Here is an 18,718-nt window from a genome sequence, read left to right as displayed (position 1 = left end):
AAAAAAAAAACCTTATTTCTAGGTTAAGAATGCTACTTTGGTTTGAGTACAGTTGGTTCCCACTAAAAAGTTGTGTTGAGCTATGGTCCCTAATGCAATGGCATGGAAAGGCGGAGGGCCTTGGGTATTTGCTTATGAGGGCTATGCCATCATGAAAGGCTAAACATGGTTTTCAGAAGAATGGCTTCATTACCACAGGAAGAGGTTGTTACAGAATCCTGCCTTCTCTGTAGTTGCCTCTCTCTGCTCATACCCACTTGCCCCCTGGCTCTTCTGCCATGCATGAGGAACTTGAGGAGGTCCTTACCAGAAGCTTTCTAGCCTCCAGAAATGTGAGCTAAATAAGCTTCTTTATAAATGACCCATCCCTTGTATTCTGTTATAGCAACAGAAAATGGAATGTGACAAATCAAATATTAATGTCTTGACATTCTCACAGGTAAGGTAAATGATGACTCAAGGAGCCACACCATGGTATCATACGTACTGATGTCTAATTGCACAAGTATTTTGAAGATACATATTGAAGTCTTCATCTAATTAATTATGCCTCTATAAGGAAGCTAGGAGTAGTGTAAAAGAGAGTAGGCCCAATATTGAGACTCAACAATGTAATGTGAAAGAAGGAATTTTTTCAAAAATTTTATTACTTTTATTTTATGTGGGTGAGTGTATTGTCTGCATGTCTGTATGTGAATCCATGTCATGCAATGTCTGCAGATGTCAGAAGAGAGTGTTGGAGGGCTGAAGAGATTGCTCAGGGGTTAAGAGCACTGTCTACTCTTGCAGAAGACCCAGGTTCAGTTCTCAGTACCACATGGTGGTTAACAACCATCCTTTGCTCCAGTTGCAGGGTATTTGATACCCTCTTCTGACCTCTGTGGGCACTGTATGACATGGATGTACATAGACACTACATAGATACAACACACAAGAAGACATTAAGCTGATGCTGACTTCAAACTTCATCTCTACTGGCTAGCTTTCATAGTACTGGAAGTGTTATGCATGTGACCAGAAGAGAAAAGTAATCATCAACCTTACCCAGGTGAGAATCCTGGGAGCTACAACTGGCCTAGCCAGATTTGCCCACTGGTGCAGTAGTGGCACAAAGTTAAGGGGATAACCAATCACTTTTTAACTGGATTTAAGGTCCACTTCACAAATGGAGCCTGTATCTGACACTGATATCAGACTTAGGAACCCGTGCTTAGACAGGTCATAGGCCGTAGGGAGCCTACTACCATTATTCTGCTAAATGGACATACTATTAAACTGACTCCTAACAACTTATTGTTACACCCATAGATTAACACATCTTTCAACTCTTACTAGAGAAGATTCCTCATGCAGCAGATGCTGATTAACACAGAGATCGACAACTGGCTACCGTGCATAGAATAAGTGACTACAGAGTGTTTATCCTACATCAAGCCTCTGCCTCCTAAGGCTCATGGATCACTGTAGTCCCTGGGTCACTGCAGCTGAAATCAGTCTTCATTCACAGACACACTGATAGCTATGTAAAAGTCATTAGCCTTCCACAGAAGAATGGCAGATATAGACTCATGCAATGTGCGCTATAGAGAGAATTGTACATAACCTCACCTTAAGTATAACATAAGGCAAATATGAGTCTCATGTTTGTAGTTCCAGAACCATGGAGGGTGAGAAGGGGTAACAGCCTCTGCAGGAGCTTCTCCTCTCATTTCTTCCTCTAAACACAGGCAGATCACAAACTGCATCTAAAGATTTGGGGTTGAACTTGTACCAGGGAAGGCAGATAAAGGAAAATGGGTCCTACTGCACACAACTTATCTTCCAACCAATCCTAATATCACATTTCAAGTCCTAGAAACTTATAATCATCATGTTTAGTGCTGTGTCCATTGCTGCCAAAGCTCTTGGGACTGGCAAGCTGCTCTCTTAGCTGCTGCTCCACTGCTGGCTGGGACTCCTACCACCATGATTAATAAAATATCAAGCTGCTGTGTCCTCCTAACTCGAAGGCGGAACAGGAGGGTTTCTCTCTCTTCCGGATACTAAACAAAACTTCAATTCTACAAACAGAACACTTGGTACTATTTATTTAAACCTTTAACATCCTACAAAATAGATCAATACAATAAGTACTGATTGAATATATACCTGTAATAAAATCCACAGTAGGGGACAGACCAAAAAGAGTCTCCCTTCTTAGCCTAAAATACCAAACATTTTCCATTTTGCTACTTCAAGCAAGCTTGTACATAAACTCATATACATAGCACTAGGGTGTCTAAATCTACCCCCACCTGAAATCCCATGCCGGAACCCTAATCTTCGATGTGTTATTCAGAGATCAGATCATGAGGCATGGAGCCCTCATGATGGTGAAAAGACACAAAAAACCTAGTGTCTTGTTCACATGCCAGGAAGTGGGAACCCTGAGCTCATTTTTCCAGCCTCTAGAACTGTGGGAAATAAATGTTTGTGGTTTAAGCCACCCAGTGTATGGTATTTTGTGAAGAAACTGGAGAAGATGCATACAAGAAAATTTCAGCCATCTATTGTACAAATTTAACACCACAATGAGTAGAGATCCAGAAGCCTCAACTTGGTATAGGGAAGCACCTTAAAGTAAGGTTCTTTCACTGATAAAATCTTTCATTGGTAGAACACGGCAAAGACATCTGAGATAGTCTCCCATACTCAGCAGATGGAGAAAAAGTGAGAAGCGTGAAACCAGTACTCTATCCAGCTATGACCTCAAATGCCCCAGCTGGCATGTGACACATGCTTTCCACACTTCTCCCTAAAGCTCGGTAGAACAGGAAAGACACATGAAATTCTAAGAATACAGAGGTGTCTTTTAATTTACAAAAGCGTTTTATTTTCTGCAGCCCATGTCATCAGGAGCTATGAAATGACAGATTTCTTTTTAAATATTCTTTCTGGGGGACTGGAGAGATGGCTAAGGAGGTAAGAGCATTGGCTGCTCTTATAGAGGACCCAGGTTCAGTCTCCAGCACCCACACCAGGCAGCTAACAACCATCCCTAACTCCAGTTCCAGGGGATCTGACACCTTCTTCTGACCTCTACGGGTACTGCAAACATGCTGCACTTACATACATGAGGGCTATACACTCATACACATAAATAATGACTCAAATGAAAATTTAACTCTTGAACAAAGATTATGAAATAGAATTGCTACATGTGTTAATAAGCAAACGTTTGTAAAGTACATTCCACATTAAAAAAAAAATCATCTTGGATTCTTCCCTGTCTTTCCCCACATGCATTCACCAAATCCAATAGGTTAACAGACTAAATATCTATCTCACTGACCTCTTTATCCTCATCCTAAACAAAGCCATCATCATCTTTTTCATACGCCAAAGATCCACAGGCATGGCTTATGTACTAAATCTGAGCCGAAACCTGGTTTTGAGGCGGCAGTTTTACTGGAATATGTTCACATCCATATACCTACAGTGTCTTTGACCGTTTTCACACTATACGGGGGGAGCTGAATGGCTATGACTCATTGGCCCTCAAAATCTAAAATATAGTCATGTGCCATAATATCAAGAGCAGACTGTGAAGAACCATAGCATCTCATGACACCTTTGCTATCTTCGGTGTGCTACACAATGACAAAATTATCCAACACCTTATTTCCCAGAACATATTTTCATTGTTAAGCAACATATTACTGTATTTTTTATCTAGCCCTTTATGGAAAAAGACTGTAAGCCTGGAGTAAGAAAGCTATTAAATAATCTCCTACTTAGTTACCCTACCATTTATTGAATTCGTTCTCCAAACTACAGCCTCAGGGAAAGTTTTAACAATTTTTAAAAATATATTTGATATTTTATTTTTTTATTTTATATATATGAGTGTATTTATTGCCTGCATGTATATAAGTGTGCCCAAGTCATGCAGTGTTCACAGAGGTCAGAAGAGGACATCAGATTTCCCTGGAACTGGAGTTATGGACAGTTGTTAGCCACTATGTGGGTGCTGGAACCAAACATGGGTCCTCTGCATGAGCAGCCAGTGCTCTTAACCACTGAGCCGTCTTTCCAGTCCCCTTACAACAATTTGATCATTTTGTGTAAAAATAAATCCAAACTTAAAATAACTTCCTATTAACTTTTCTAAACTCTTCTATCATACTACCCAATCCAGCCTCTCTGTTCCTATTAGCCTACTTCAATATTCTCAGGCTCTGATTGCTCTAACACTGAGTACTCAGCACACAACACTTCCTCAACCTGGGTCTCTCTACCTTCTCCTTGTCCCCTCTCCACATAAATGTCAGCTTTCTCCAGGAAGCCTTTCCTGACCCGCTGGGCTTCTATTAGTCCTGAAATCTCTCATTACTGACCTTATCAGACTAGTGTATATTTAACTTTCAAGTTAGATCACCAGCAGCACAGAAATGGAGACAGGTCTGTGGCAATAACTGTGAACATAAGGACCCCTGGCATCGAGTAAAATACTCTGAAATTTTTGCTCAGATACAATTATTCTATGCATCTTGTTTGGAGAATCTAAAGAACTTCATCTTAGAAATTTATGAGAAATAATCGAAGAGTGTTAGCAAACAGATAAATCAGACATTTACCATTTATAAGCTAAGTTTATACCCAAATCTGAAAACCTAAAAACGTACCACAAGACCATCTCTTCTAAACACAAGTACTTGTGTGCTCACTAGTATATTACCAGAGAAAACTCTTATCTTTTAGAGCTCAGGCATTATTCTAGATCATAGTTAATGAAATTAAAAAATATATTTGTGATGGTTAAAATGGGTGGTTGATACAGTCTGTCAAGCTGACAGATCTAGAATCACCTTGCAGAAAAACCTCCAGGCTTATCTGTGATGAAGACCGCGTTAACTGAGGTGGGACAACCCATCCTAAGAATAAAGAGGAGGATGAGAGCTGTGCGTCAGCACTCCCCTCTGCTTCCTGTGGGTGCACTGTGACTCGCTGCCTCACACTCCTGCCCACCTTCCTCACTAAGATGGAATCTGGCCTCAAATGTGAAACAAAATAAACCCTTCCCTCCTTAACTTGCTGCTGGTCAAATATTTGGTCAGAGCCTGTGATGGCAGGATGATGAACCTCACGAGGTATTCTCCTCTACCTGCTCTTCCTGATCCTTTTCTTGAGTCTTGCTTCTGTGAGCAGCAGTGGCATCCTGAGAACATGTGGCACAGGTCTGATGCAGTGGCATGCTCATCCCAGCCTCCGGACTGGCCTCCTTCTTTATGGAAGTGAGTCTCCACTAGTAGAGTCATTTTGGGCCATGGACTTCAAGCTGGGAGAAATGAAGAGAAACATGACTGAACTAAAATGCTTATCTAACTTCCAACAGTAAAAGCAGTACTTTACCTTATATCCACACTGAGCTTTGAGTAAGTTACAATGACAAATGCTTGGTCTTTAAAAGTGATAGAAAATGACTAGGGAAAGACTGCAACATTTATTCCTTTGCTGTTTTTCTTAAATAATATTTTTTATTTCTTCTTTGAGAATTTCATGCGATATTTTGATCACATTCACCCTGCTCCCTACCTTTGTCTCTTGTAATAAAATAAGAACATTGGAGGAAGGTAGTGGATCAGGTTTGCAAATAGTCATAGATTAGCCTTCTGTTGTCCACCTAAGTTAAACATCAATGTCTCATTATCATATTATTTTTGAAGCTAAACTTTTGTTCATAAGTAAGAATTTTTATATTTGTGTGTGTGCATTCCTGGGATTTAAACCTCGAATCTCATATACTGATCTTTCCTTAAAACTGATGACCTTGGCAGGATTGCAAGTTTGAAGCTAGCCTGAGCCACATAATATCTGTCTGTTACAAAAGAAAGAAACAAACCAAAAACCAAGAACAAATAAGCAAAAAAACAAAACAAAACAAAACAAAAACCCATGAAAACCAAGCAGATACACACTGAACACAAAATGAAATAAACAAACAAAAAATATTCATTGCTGTCCTTGGGGCTGGGCTCACAGCGCAGTGGCACAGTACCTGTCTATCATACCTAATCTGAGTTCAGTCCTCAGTATGAAGCTTAAAGTAAATAAACAAGTAAATAAATAAAGAAAATTCTATTGACCTTGAATTGACATAGTGGCGAGACCGGAGGAAGAAGTCTAAAACTCAAGGTATCTATGATTCATGCACATCCTTCTAAATGTCCAGACTAAACCAGCTGTTAGCAAACTTTTCCTATAAAGGGCAAGATAAACATTTAAGGCCCTGTAAGCTCAATCTGCTCTACCTACTTAACTGCCAGGCAGAGTGAAAGCAGCCATGGACTAAGCAAATGAATAAGAATTTGCATGCTATGGCCTGGATATGGCTTGTCCCTAAAGCTTCATGTGCTACAAGTTTGGTCCCCAGTGCAACATTAGTTAGGTCGTGAGGCATTCAGGATAATGATTAGGTCTTTTTTTTTTTTTAACTTATAAAAGGAAGACTTTATTTGAGCTTGTGGTTTCAAAGGGGCAAGAGTCATTGGGAGGGGGAGGTATAGTGGCAGAGGTGGCTGGAGGAGGAGCAGAAGTTAAGCTCTCACATCTTCAAGCAGGCACAGGAAGCAAGAATGAAACTCAAGATCCAGCAAGGCTTAAGAATTCTCCAAGCCCGCCCCCAGTGACATGCTTCCTCCATCATGGCCACACCTACTAAGACCTCCCAAAACAGTGCCACCAACTGGGGACAAAAATGCTTAAATATTGGAGCCTATGGGGGCATTCTCATTCAAATCACCACAGATAGTATGGAATAAAGCATATTCTAGGACTTGATACATTGTTTTCCCTGGAATTTAGGGATGAACATTATTTTTTTTTTAATTTTTACAAAACCTTTATTGAGAATTTCACACATGCATATATGGTGTTTTGATCAAATCTCTGCCCACTCCCTCCCCTCCAACATTCCCCCCTCTGAAGAGGTAACCCTAAAAAATTTTAAGGATTAGATATAAGCTCCAAAACACTTTGAACACTTTTGGCCTTTGGAAAAGGAGTATATTGCTAAGAGGCCCAAGGACGTTGTGAGTTTTAGCCAAGAAACTGGCTACTTTTCTTTGGGGTCTGTTTACCCTAACTGCCTAGCCAATTCCTGCCTCCTATTCTTATCACACCATCCTCTGAAGAGGTTACCCAAATTGCCAATAGGGAGTCAAGACACAGTCCACTCTGGCTTCTTCCATGCTGAACAGGGAATCAGCGTGAGGCAATCAAGGACATTTTGACTTTTAGCCAAGAAACTGGCTACATTTCTTTGGGGTCTTTTTACCCTAACTGCCTAGCCATTTCCACCCTCCTGTTCTTATAATGATTAGGTCTTTAAGAGGGACTGATGTTCTCCTTGCAGGAGTTAGTCTCTGTAGTTAACTCAAGATCATGCTGTTAGAAAAGCAAATTTGGTTTCCTTGCTTTCTTTCTTGCCACATGATACACTGTTCTCGTTCCTTCTCTCCCACTGTTCTGTACCCAATCCTGTGATTGGCATTTAAAACATAGTAAGAGGACCTCGCCAGAAGCCAGTGCCAGTGCTATGCTCGTGGGTCTTCAGATCTGTGACCTAATAATCTTTTTATTTATAAAGTACCCACTCTGCTATGGTGAGACAAAATGAACTAAGACAGCACATACCAACAAAACTTAAAACACTGGTGGCAGGCTTGATTTGACCCATGACCTAACAGTTTGGCAAGTGTTTCTCAGGGAAGATGGAGGTGCATCGTGGACATTCCTGAGACCCCTAAGAAGGCAACCTGCCTCTCGTTAAATCACAGTGTCTACACAGGCCGTCTTAAATGACACTTGCTCATTTCTGCTTGTTGCCCTACACTCTCCAGAGTCTCTAGTAATCAAATTGTGTGCCTTTTCTTTCCTTGCTGATCCCAGAGATCCATCTCTATACAAAACAAATTACTTATATGATTTTTAATATTAATGTTTCATAATGCTGCTGAATGTTAAAGTACAGAACCCTAAACCAAAAGAATGTATCTTAATTTGGGGGTCCTGGTTTATTAACCATGTACTGGGTGGGCAGAGAGGACAAACAACAGGACCTGACCACCCTAAGGCCACATCTGACAGATTTACTCTGCTTCTCTCAACTCTGCCCTGGAACAAAGGTGTTGGCGAGGCTGTTCCCAAGCCTTCTAGTACCTTTAACCAAGCAGATCAGCAGGACTCACACAGTGGATTCCTTCACACAAATCAAATCAACAAGCAACAGAAAAGAACAAGGAACTGTCAGATATCAACACATACAAGAAAATGAGCTACAGGAGCATTGTTTTAGAGACTCTACTTTGGGGCAACTCCAGTTCCAGGGGATCCAATGCCCTCTCTGGAATCTGCAGGCACCTGCACTCCTATGTGCATATACCCACACATATATACATAATCCAAAATAAAAATAAATCTTTAAAAAAAGAAAATCTAGTTTTATAATAGGTGAGTAGGTAATAGTGTCTAGACATTATATATAACCTACTACCTGGGGCCTTGATGAAGCTGGTACAGATGAACACTGTGCCCTGCAAATGGCCTGCATGTTTATAATCAAGCACATCACACCACACAACAGGTAAAACTGCTGAATTGCTTACACTCTGGGATATCACAATGGTCGGGAGTGAGCAGTGTTTTCATTACTAAGGCATCAAAGTCCTCTGGTACAGATAACAAACCCCATGTGGCTTTTTGGAATAGTCAAATTGGACATGTCCAGAGCCCTACCACCTATTATGTCAACAGGTATAATCTGCTTCTGATATAATCACTATTATTACCTCATTGGTATATGCCCATAACAAGCCTAGGAAAGACTTCCTACACTATAAAGAACAAACCAGGAGAGTTAAAATGCTTTCAGCTTTGAAGGGTCTCCTTCCTCATGGCATGCCCACTATTCTTCGGACATGTACCACCACCTTCAGGGAACACATCTGTAGTTTGCCAGAAGCAGGACTATTTAGGAGAAACATAAGTTTATAAACAACCCATAAAACAGACAATGTCACTATTTATGCAAAGATTCATGTGAAAAATAAATTAGGTATTTATTTTATATCAATTCAATTCATCTTGAATGAAAAACAGTTCATCCTTGGCACTATGCTGGACAATGTAGAGATGGACTTCAGTTCCACCAGTGCTAACGTGCACAACAACACAGTGGAAATTAACACCCACATCTAGAGGTACTGGATGGCCAAAGATGGTTGTTTGGGTCAGGAGGGAGAAATGGATCATACGATAAGTGGCTCAGTCAGGGGATGCAACTTGGTAGTAGAATGCTTAGCATTAGCAAGGCATTTGCCTCTTGATCTCCATCACACAGAAAACTGAGGGGAGAATTTTCTTCCAATTCATCTACCACTATCAAAATCTAGGCTGATGTTTTGGCACAAATTTCACAAACGGGTTCCAAAATATAAATGAAAATTCAAGAAACTGGGAACTGGTAAAACAGCCTTGAAAAAGAACAACTCTGAACAACTTTGAGGACTCACATTCCCCAGTTTCAAAGTTTACTACAAGGAGCAGTAATCACAGCAGTGGTATTGAAACACAGATTTTCAGATCAACAAAATAAAATTAAGGAGTTCAGAAATAACCTCCTGTACCTATGGTCAACTGACTTAGAACAGCACGACAACAAGAGCCCATGGGGGAAAGAATGCAGTTTTCAATGAGCAGTGCCAGGCAAGTGCCAGCCAATTCATGCAGAAGAATTACTCTGGATCTTCCCTCATAATAAGAAACAAGAAAAACACGACATTGTCAAAATGAAATTTTTTGTGCTTCAAAAGGCACCATTAAGAAAGTGAAAAGAGAGGCTGATGGGGACAGCACAGCGCTTGCACAGTATGTGCAAGGCCCTGGACTTAACACCCACAATTGCCCCCCACCCAAAAAAAGGAAGGGAATAAGAAAAGAAAAAAAGGAAAGGTAAAAATAAAAAGAGGGCTGAACTCGCAGAACTCAGGAGTGCTGAGGCAGGGGATCATGAGTTCAAGGCCAGCACGGGCTTTCACAGTGAGATCCATTCTCAAAAGAAACAAAACTCAAGAAGGGGAGAAGAAGGGAAGGAGGGAGACATGAACATTCACAAAATAGAAGATAATCTCTGACAATCATATATCTAGCAAAGATCATGGATCTGGAATACACAAATAATTCTCAAAATGCAATAACAAGAAGACAGGTATCCCAGTAAAAAATGCTGCTCAAAATTATTAGTCATCAGGAAAAGGCGAATCAAGCCGTTAATTGTGTTCCTAATTGACAATTTAGGAAGGAGTGTGGCAAGGATATCAACACCTTCATACACTGGTGGTGGAAACTATGCAGCTGCTACCTCGGGATAATAAATACGCACCATACGATCCAGCAATTTCACATCTACAGCAAACACATTCAAAAGAAATGGAAGATCTACCTTATTCATAAACACTGCCCAAACTATGTTCATGAATATTCATGATACTGTGTCTGTAACAGGCACAGAGCAGAAATAAATCTGTCTTCCAGCTGACAAGGAGGTAAACAAACTAGAGCACATCCATTCAGTGGAACCACACTCATCAGTAAAAAATAAAGCACCGGTACGTATTAGAGTAAGAATGAGCCTTGACAAAGTATGAAGTGAAAGAAGCAATCATAAGGGGCTGTGTATTATAAGTCAGCATGGGTGTGAAATGTCCAAAGTGGGTAAATCTACACAGGAAAAAGTAGACTGTTGGGAATCAAGGGCTGGGGTGGGATTGGATAAAGTTAGGGGGTGACTGCTAAAAGGATTTCTCTTTAACGAAAATGTTCTAAAAACGTCTATGATGGTGTCTCATAACCCTTGAGCATATCAAAAGCCATAGAAATACATACACTTTAAGTCAGTGAATTGTAATGCATCTAAACTATATTTCAACATGGAGAGATAAGTGGACTAAGGAAAACACGTTTACTTTTCCTTTGTGCTTCCTCTGACTAATTTATCAAAGGGCCTGTGCATGGCCACTGCTCTTTCCTTTCCACTTTGGAGAAGAACAACGGAAACGGGACAAACCAGCGAACAGCGATGGAGTTCAAGTTGGGGCACTAGTGGTGTGAGGTTAAGCAAAATGATGAATTTTTAAACTTTCATTCCTTGTGCGTAAAAGACAAGGGTAATAACCGCTAATCAATTCAGACGTTTACTGTGATGATCAAGTAAGATTACTTCCATGTGCATACACACAGGGCTCTGCACAGAACACCAACCAGCAGGCTTTTCCAGGCACCACAAAAGCCTGTTGGCTTGCTCTTGTCTTTCCAGCACTAGTTTATACCCCTTCCTACTTCAGTCTAGTAGAAAAATCATAAAACAGAGACAAAAATCATAAAAAAAATCTAATCCTTTCTGCCATTTATTTAGGACCTCTAGGCAGAGAGGCAAAAATAACAGTACCCCAAGCAGAAGCAGTAAGAAGGCCTGGCCATGAAACCAACAGGCATGGTTTATGGCTTATCAATCAGACTATTCTATGTGCTTCCCAGATGGTCAAGGCAAATGCAAGACTGTGTTCATTCTAACAAGGGTATGAACAAATACAAACGGCAATGCGGAAGCCAGAAGACAATGCCAGTATCAGCCTCCTTAAGTCACTCCAGAAAGGGTCCCCCCCCCGTCTCCCTCTATTCACCCTTTTCTCAAGGTACCAGGTTCTAGCAGAACCCCACTCTCCCTCCATTCCCTTGTTTCTACGTGCTAGGAAAAAGATGCACAAAGCAGGACATGCAAGGGGTGAGCTCGGTGCAGACACACTGAGTCTGTGGGAAACTCAATGTAGGTTCACAATACAGATTAGGAACCAGCCACATTTTCCTAATACCTGAACACATAGGAATAAATCTGCTTTCCAAGGAACAGCTGCATAGTCGGTCATTCATATCATCAGGTGCTACACACAAACGATGAAATCCACCATCAATAAAGACTCTCAAGGTCTTTTAGAAAGCAGCAAGGGAGAGTCCCTGGTAACATCTCAAATCAAAATTTATCATACCCGGCAAAACATGCAAATATTTTAACGAAACTAAAAAAAATTTTTCTAAGAATTACTGATACCATTTTAAAGATATAAATATTTTCATAAAAATAAGTAATATAGGCTGAGAATGCAGCTCATTAGGTAGACTGCTTTCCTAGCATGCAGATCCCTGCTATCACAGTAGCACATAAATCAGGTCTGGTGGCACATACCCATAATCCCAGCACTATGAAAGTAGAGACAGGAGAATGGGAAATACAAGGTGACCCTTGGCTATACAGTAAGTTTGAGGTCGACCTGGGATACATGAGACCCTGTCTCAAAAATAACTATCAGTAATACATTCCACTGTAAAAAATATATACACGAACGTTACTGACCTTGTATATCAACAAAACAAAAAACCCAGACAGATGATGTCAAAGTTATTAAGAATTTTCAATGAAAACCAGTGACTTTGGAGTATATTTAGTTACTATAACAAAGGTATGCATATACTTAATGTCACCCAATCAAGGTATAAGGAAGACACCACATGAAACAATAATCCTAAAATTATGCATAATAATAATATAATTAAATAAAATTTATGGGAAAGAAACAATAAGAAGATGGGTTCTACTAAGTATTTAAGTACCGTAAGGTAATCATTAGTAAACAGAAAGGAACAGGTACAAGATTTTAACAAGATCAGCGACTGAACTGTACAGCAATGTTAACAACCAACAAAAGGACCCTAAAGTTATAGAAGGGGCTGTGAGTCAGTTAATGGTGGTGAGATAACTTATAATCCAGAAAGGAAAAAGTTTCAATCAAGACTCACACTCTTTGCTCATCAAAATCAATTCTGATGGGGGCCAGGGAATGATTCAGTGGGCTAAGGCACTTGTTGCCAGGCCTGATGATCTGAGTTCAATCCCTGAACTTGTGATGACGCAGAGAACTGAGTCCACAAGTTGTCCTCTGACCTCAACAGATGTATGCAAATGTACACACACATAAAAACAAAACAAGTCAATGCAAAAAATTCAAGTAAATAAGTTCTGACGGATGTAAGGGTTCAATGTAAACATATACAATGAGAGAGAGAGAGAAAGAGAGAGAGAGAAAGAGAGAGAGAGAGAGGAAAATACGAAATTCAACTACAAATGAGTATGTTAGTTGAGTGTGAACTCAAATAGAGAATGCCTAAGTCTAGAATTAACATTTTTAAACAAAAATTATATAGCAAAAAGGCTTGTAGCTCTGACTCCATAAATAAAAACCAAAACTAATAAATGAGAAAACAAAAGACTGGAAAATGCGTAGTACACTGGAAAGATCATTTTTATATATAGAAATGTTTTTGTTTGTCTTTTATCCCCAGTTTCACTACATAGTCCTGACTGGCCTAGAACTCACTAGGCAGACCAGACTGGCCTCAAATTTGTGGTAATTCTCATGACTGCCTCCTGGGAGTACTGGGATTATAGGCTTGTGCCACAACACCCAGCCAAGTAATTTAGGAAAAATGCTAAGCCCTGACAGACAGATGGGAGGGGACAGAAGAGGCACATCACACACAACTGTGCAGAGCTTATGAACCAAGCACGGGTCACTGACATAAGAACAAGGGAGGCAACTGTAATTTTTTCCTTTTACTAAAATTCTACAAAATTAGAGCAAAACTGAGCCAGAAGGTGGATCAGCAGGTAACGACACTTGTCATGCAAAACCATGTGAAAAGCCAGATGTGGCAGTGAGCATCTGTAACCCCAGCACTCCTACAGTGAGAAGGAAGATACACACAGAAGAATCTGCCAGGAGCTCACAGGCCAGCTAGCCTGGGTGTGCAGCAGCAAGACGGACAGCCTCAAAGGGGAGGAGAGCACCGACTCCTCGAAGGTGTGCTCTTATCTTTACACATGGGACATGGCACATGTGTACTGACACAGTTCACACACACGCACACATATGCACACACTCATGCACAAAGTAAGTGAACTTAAAAATAAATAAGTAAATAAATAAATAAATAAATAAATAAATAAATAAATAAATATTAAATAGAGCAAAACCTGTCAGTGACCACCATGCTGAGCTTGGACCTTGTACCCGTCTAGCAGCACCATAAACCTATATGGCCACCAGGGAAATGTGATCAACATGGTTCAAAAATCCTTGGGATCACACTTGGAAAGCTTACTGTAAGAAAATAAGAAAAAACAAAAACAATAACAAACAAACAAAACAAAAAGAAAATATGCAAATGGATCCATATTATTTACAACAAAGAACATCCCCCCCCAGTTTCTTCTCAAATTAAGTCAACTTATTAGGTGAATTAATTATGTAAATTGTGATACTTGTATGATCCAAGGAATTTTATATGGTCATTATATGCAACAGAAAAACATAACTGTATTAAAAGCAAATTTTTTAAATTATACACATGGGCAAAAATCCCAGAAAGGCACAAAATGCAAACAGCAGTTAAATGATGCAACAAATAATTTTTCTTTGCCTTCCAAGGTTTTAATAATAATAAATCGGTTTTAAAATTAAAGTATAGTCTTAAATAAAGTTAAGATCTGAGTTATTCTTCATAGGCTGGCAGCAGTCAGCATGTAATCATGGAGGTAAGCAGTCAAGAAAGGAGTCGTTTTGTGAGGAATACACTCGTGGCAGCCTCAGAGAATGCAGGCCTACAAATGAAGTTGGAAGGCACGGTCTCAGGATACAATGGTCATTACTGTCATACCACACTATTCCGGTTTACACAAAATACAGCTGCAAGCGAACAGCCTTCCTAAAGAAACTCAGAACATGAACTTTACCAGCAAGGAGAAACTGGGCGTTACAACATGCACACAATGGGAAGTTAGTACGTATTTGCCCACTGTCCACAAATCTGAGCATTTGTCCAGTGCTTACAAAGCTGTCTGTTGTTTACGTGTCCTTTTTTTCACTATGTGTGTCCCTGGGCTATGCTAGAACATAGCTGTGTCAGGAACCATAGTCCTTTACAACACAGAATATAATGAACAAGGGCTATTCATAAATGCATTCTTCTCTTATTCATGATTTGTAAGAAACCTCTTATTCCAAAATGGTGTACAAGTCTGCTTTGTACTAGAGGAGAAAGGATTGTTCTCTGGAAAGCCCATGTACCTCACATACCTAAGTTCTAGCAGTGAGCGTCAGGCACTGCTGGTGTTTAAACAGTACTGACTGACAAGTTCCTTGGTTTCCTTCCAGCAGGCCTACAAGCTTATCCCCAGGCTCCAATCAGTTCATTACTGCAAGTGATGCAAAGAGGAGGGCTCCCCAGCTCTGGGAGTGTACCTGCAAGCTCTTTGTGCCTCTTCTCACTGGCTCCGAAGGGGCCTCACTGTTATCCTGGCTTCTCCCTACAGAATTTGATCCTCTCCTTCTCAAGTCTTGAATCAGTGACGAGTAGTCAATAGAGCCAAATGACGCACAATGATGAACTCCCATGTCAGCACAGAACTTTACTCCATGCTCCTCTCATCTTTCCAGACAAGTACAAAAAATACATTTTAAAAATGAGAGCGCAGACTGATGGATGCAGGATAGAAATAATCTAAAATGATTCAAGAAACCCAACAACAAAAAGAAACAAGTCCCCAAACTGAAAGGCCCACTCAGTACTTGGTAAAATGAATTCAAACAGTAAGAAGTACACATCAGAGTATTATCATAAAGTTCTAAGATAGTCAATATAAAGAGAAATCGTCCTAAAGGAGATGTGGCAAAGGGCTGGCTGTAAGTCAAAGTGAAGCCAGACCACTCCACAGCACCACAGAAGACAGGACAGAGGCAGGGAGGAGAGAACACTGGTGTGTGGAGAAGCTGAAAATCGTTGCCCCAAGCACTTTTTAGAAAAGAAACTCCTGGAATATATACTCTAGAGTAAAATAAGAAAAGAATCAAGAAATAAGAAAAGAAATCGTCCTAAAGGAGATGTGGCAAAGGGCTGGCTGTAAGTCAAAGTGAAGCCAGACCACTCCACAGCACCACAGAAGACAGGACAGAGGCAGGGAGGAGAGAACACTGGTGTGTGGAGAAGCTGAAAATCGTTGCCCCAAGCACTTTTTAGAAAAGAAACTCCTGGAATATATACTCTAGAGTAAAATAAGAAAAGAATCAAGAAATAAGAAAAGAAATCGTCCTAAAGGAGATGTGGCAAAGGGCTGGCTGTAAGTCAAAGTGAAGCCAGACCACTCCACAGCACCACAGAAGACAGGACAGAGGCAGGGAGGAGAGAACACTAGTGTGTGGAGAAGCTGAAAATCGTTGCCCCAAGCACTTTTTAGAAAAGAAACTCCTGGAATATATACTCTAGAGTAAAATAAGAAAAGAAATCAAGAAGGAGAAAGGCAGGGCTGCGGATGTAGCTTAGTTGGTAAAGCGCTTACCCAGCATGCATGAAGCCCAGGGTCTGATCCCTGCACTGAATAAAGGAAACTGACATGGTGGCACATGCCTGCAATTCAGCACCTGGAAGGTGGAGGAAGAGAAGCTCAAGGCTACAAGGCAAGCGTGAGGCCTGACGACACGAGACCCTACAAAAACCGCAAAGTGTGAGGCCTGACTACACGGGACCCTACAAAAACCACAAAGTGTGAGGCCTGACTACATGGGACCCTACAAAAACTGCAAAGTGTGAGGCCTGACTACACGGGACCCTACAAAAACCGCAAAGTGTGAGGCCTGACTACACGGGACCCTAAAAAAACCGCAAAGTATGAGCCCTGACTACACGGGACCCTACAAAAACCGCAAAGTATGAGGCCTGACTACATGGGACCCTACAAAAACCGCAAAGTATGAGGCCTGACTACACGGGACCCTACAAAAACCGCAAAGTCCGATGTGAGAAATTACGCATGATTTTATTTTTACAAATTATCTTCCAAAGGCAAATTCAAAGAGACAAAGCAGACGAAGGATTCCCTGCTCTTGAGGAAGGAACAGGCTCTGGTATAAATGGGGGCAATAGAAAAGTAGCAAACCGGATTAGAATGATAGCTTCATAGTAAGTTTAAACATACTAACTTCAGGGAACGGTACACAAATGGGTAGACTTTATGATATCTAAATTACATGTCAACATACTTGCTTAACCCAAGGACAAGCTTTTTGGTTTGATCTTTTGTTTGCAGCACCCTCCCCATCTATGGTCAAGCAACATGGGTATTCTCTTAGTTCCTTGAGGGTTCCCCCCAGTGGCCACCAAATGGCCTTTATAACCTGCTAGTCTCTGCCTACGATGGTCTCCCTTGCCTTCATCATCTAATTAACTCTTTCTTAAGCCTTTGACCATCTTCAGGGAGAAAATTTCACATTTATAGGTTTTCATGCTATTACTGAAAAACCTCCACATCACCGGTAATTGTTAACAGTTGAGACTTTACATTTTGAATTGTTTTGTTGCCCAGTGGGGCCTCAGACTACTTACCGGGTTCAAATGGCCTACTGACCTCAGCCTCTCCAGGAGCTAAGACAACAGACAAGTAAAATCTCATCCAGCTTGAACTGGTCTATAAATGCCTCCCTATGACAGGGATCACACAGCATTTTGTTCACCATAGTAACTCTCTCCAGCCCAATGACAACATTTCCCAGTTTTAACACTTCAGTATTAGGTGAAATGTCCCTGTATCTGAAGCAAATGACATAAGCAGAATGTAAATAGGAACCAAAGCTAGAATACAAATGTTCGGTCAATGTCAGATAATTGTGCAGAAGACCCTTTTGTCCAGAACCTCTAGACTTTAGCTGCTTTCAGAAGCCTGGCATGAACAACTCTATTCTTTTGCTGATGTGACACAAGGTCTCACTATGAAGCCCAGGCCTCAATCTCAGGGTCATTCTGCTTGAGGCTCCCAAGTGCCAGGATAATGGGCAAGAAATACCATGCCCAGCATGACTTCGTTTTGATTCTGACCACTTCCTATCTCTGAACAATATTCTCTGAAGGCACTGCTGTTTAACCATCAGGTGGTTTGATGTCAACTGTCCCTCATCCATGGGATGAGATCTGTGTGGGTTGGTCTGCTTTGATCCCACATTGGGGGCGGGGAGTGACAGATGTCAAGGATTTCCTGCCATACACGCTTCATGGTCAGTGTTCAGCAACTCAGAGGTACAATAGGGGTAGCCTGGGTCAGACACACCCAGAATCCATTCGGTTTGTTCTAGCATATCTAAAATAGTTCGAGTTACTTTTATAGAAGCTGTACTTCTACAGAATGTTAACCAAAAACATATTTCTAGTTACAAATACATAAGGCAATAAATAAACTAAAATCACTTTAAAATGGTTGTTTAGCCAGGCGTGGTGGCTCACGCCTTTAATCCCAGCACTTGGGAGGCAGAGGCAGGCGGATCTTTGTGAGTTCAAGGCCGGCCTGGTCTACATAATGAGTTCCAGGACAGCTGGGGCTACAGGGAGACCCTGTCTCAAAAAGACAAAAAAAATAATAAATAAATAAATAAAAATAAATAAATAAATACAATGATTGTTTAAAAAGTGCTCATTTTATCTGACAACAATTAGTCTTTGCCCAAGATTTATCTACATGGCACACAGTAATTAAAAATACCAGACTGGTGGAACTAATCTTCTTGGATGTTTAACAGACATA

General features: G+C 40.7%; 1 protein-coding gene across 8 annotated transcripts in view; it reads right to left on the bottom strand.

The window, feature by feature from the left end:
• March8 (membrane associated ring-CH-type finger 8) overlaps nt 1-18,718 on the bottom strand; it is a 105,441-nt gene that overhangs the window by 56,437 nt on the left and 30,286 nt on the right. For 7 of the 8 annotated variants that reach the window (XM_029565741.1, XM_029565738.1, XM_029565739.1 and 4 more), the window contains one exon: nt 5,144-5,317. The exons of the other annotated variant lie outside the window; for it this stretch is intronic. Coding sequence is in view for 6 of the 7 variants with exons in the window: in XM_029565738.1 (XP_029421598.1) it covers nt 5,144-5,239 (96 nt within the window). In the remaining variant the exon portion in view is untranslated. The remainder of the gene's footprint in view (nt 1-5,143; nt 5,318-18,718) is intronic. 8 annotated transcript variants of the gene reach the window in all.

Source organism: Nannospalax galili, unplaced genomic scaffold, assembly GCF_000622305.1.
Source record: "Nannospalax galili isolate Female #2095 unplaced genomic scaffold, S.galili_v1.0 scaffold2819, whole genome shotgun sequence".
Classification (NCBI taxonomy): domain Eukaryota; kingdom Metazoa; phylum Chordata; class Mammalia; order Rodentia; family Spalacidae; genus Nannospalax; species Nannospalax galili.
Note: the sequence above shows the minus strand (reverse complement) of the source record. Positions and strands in the feature narration are given on the sequence as shown.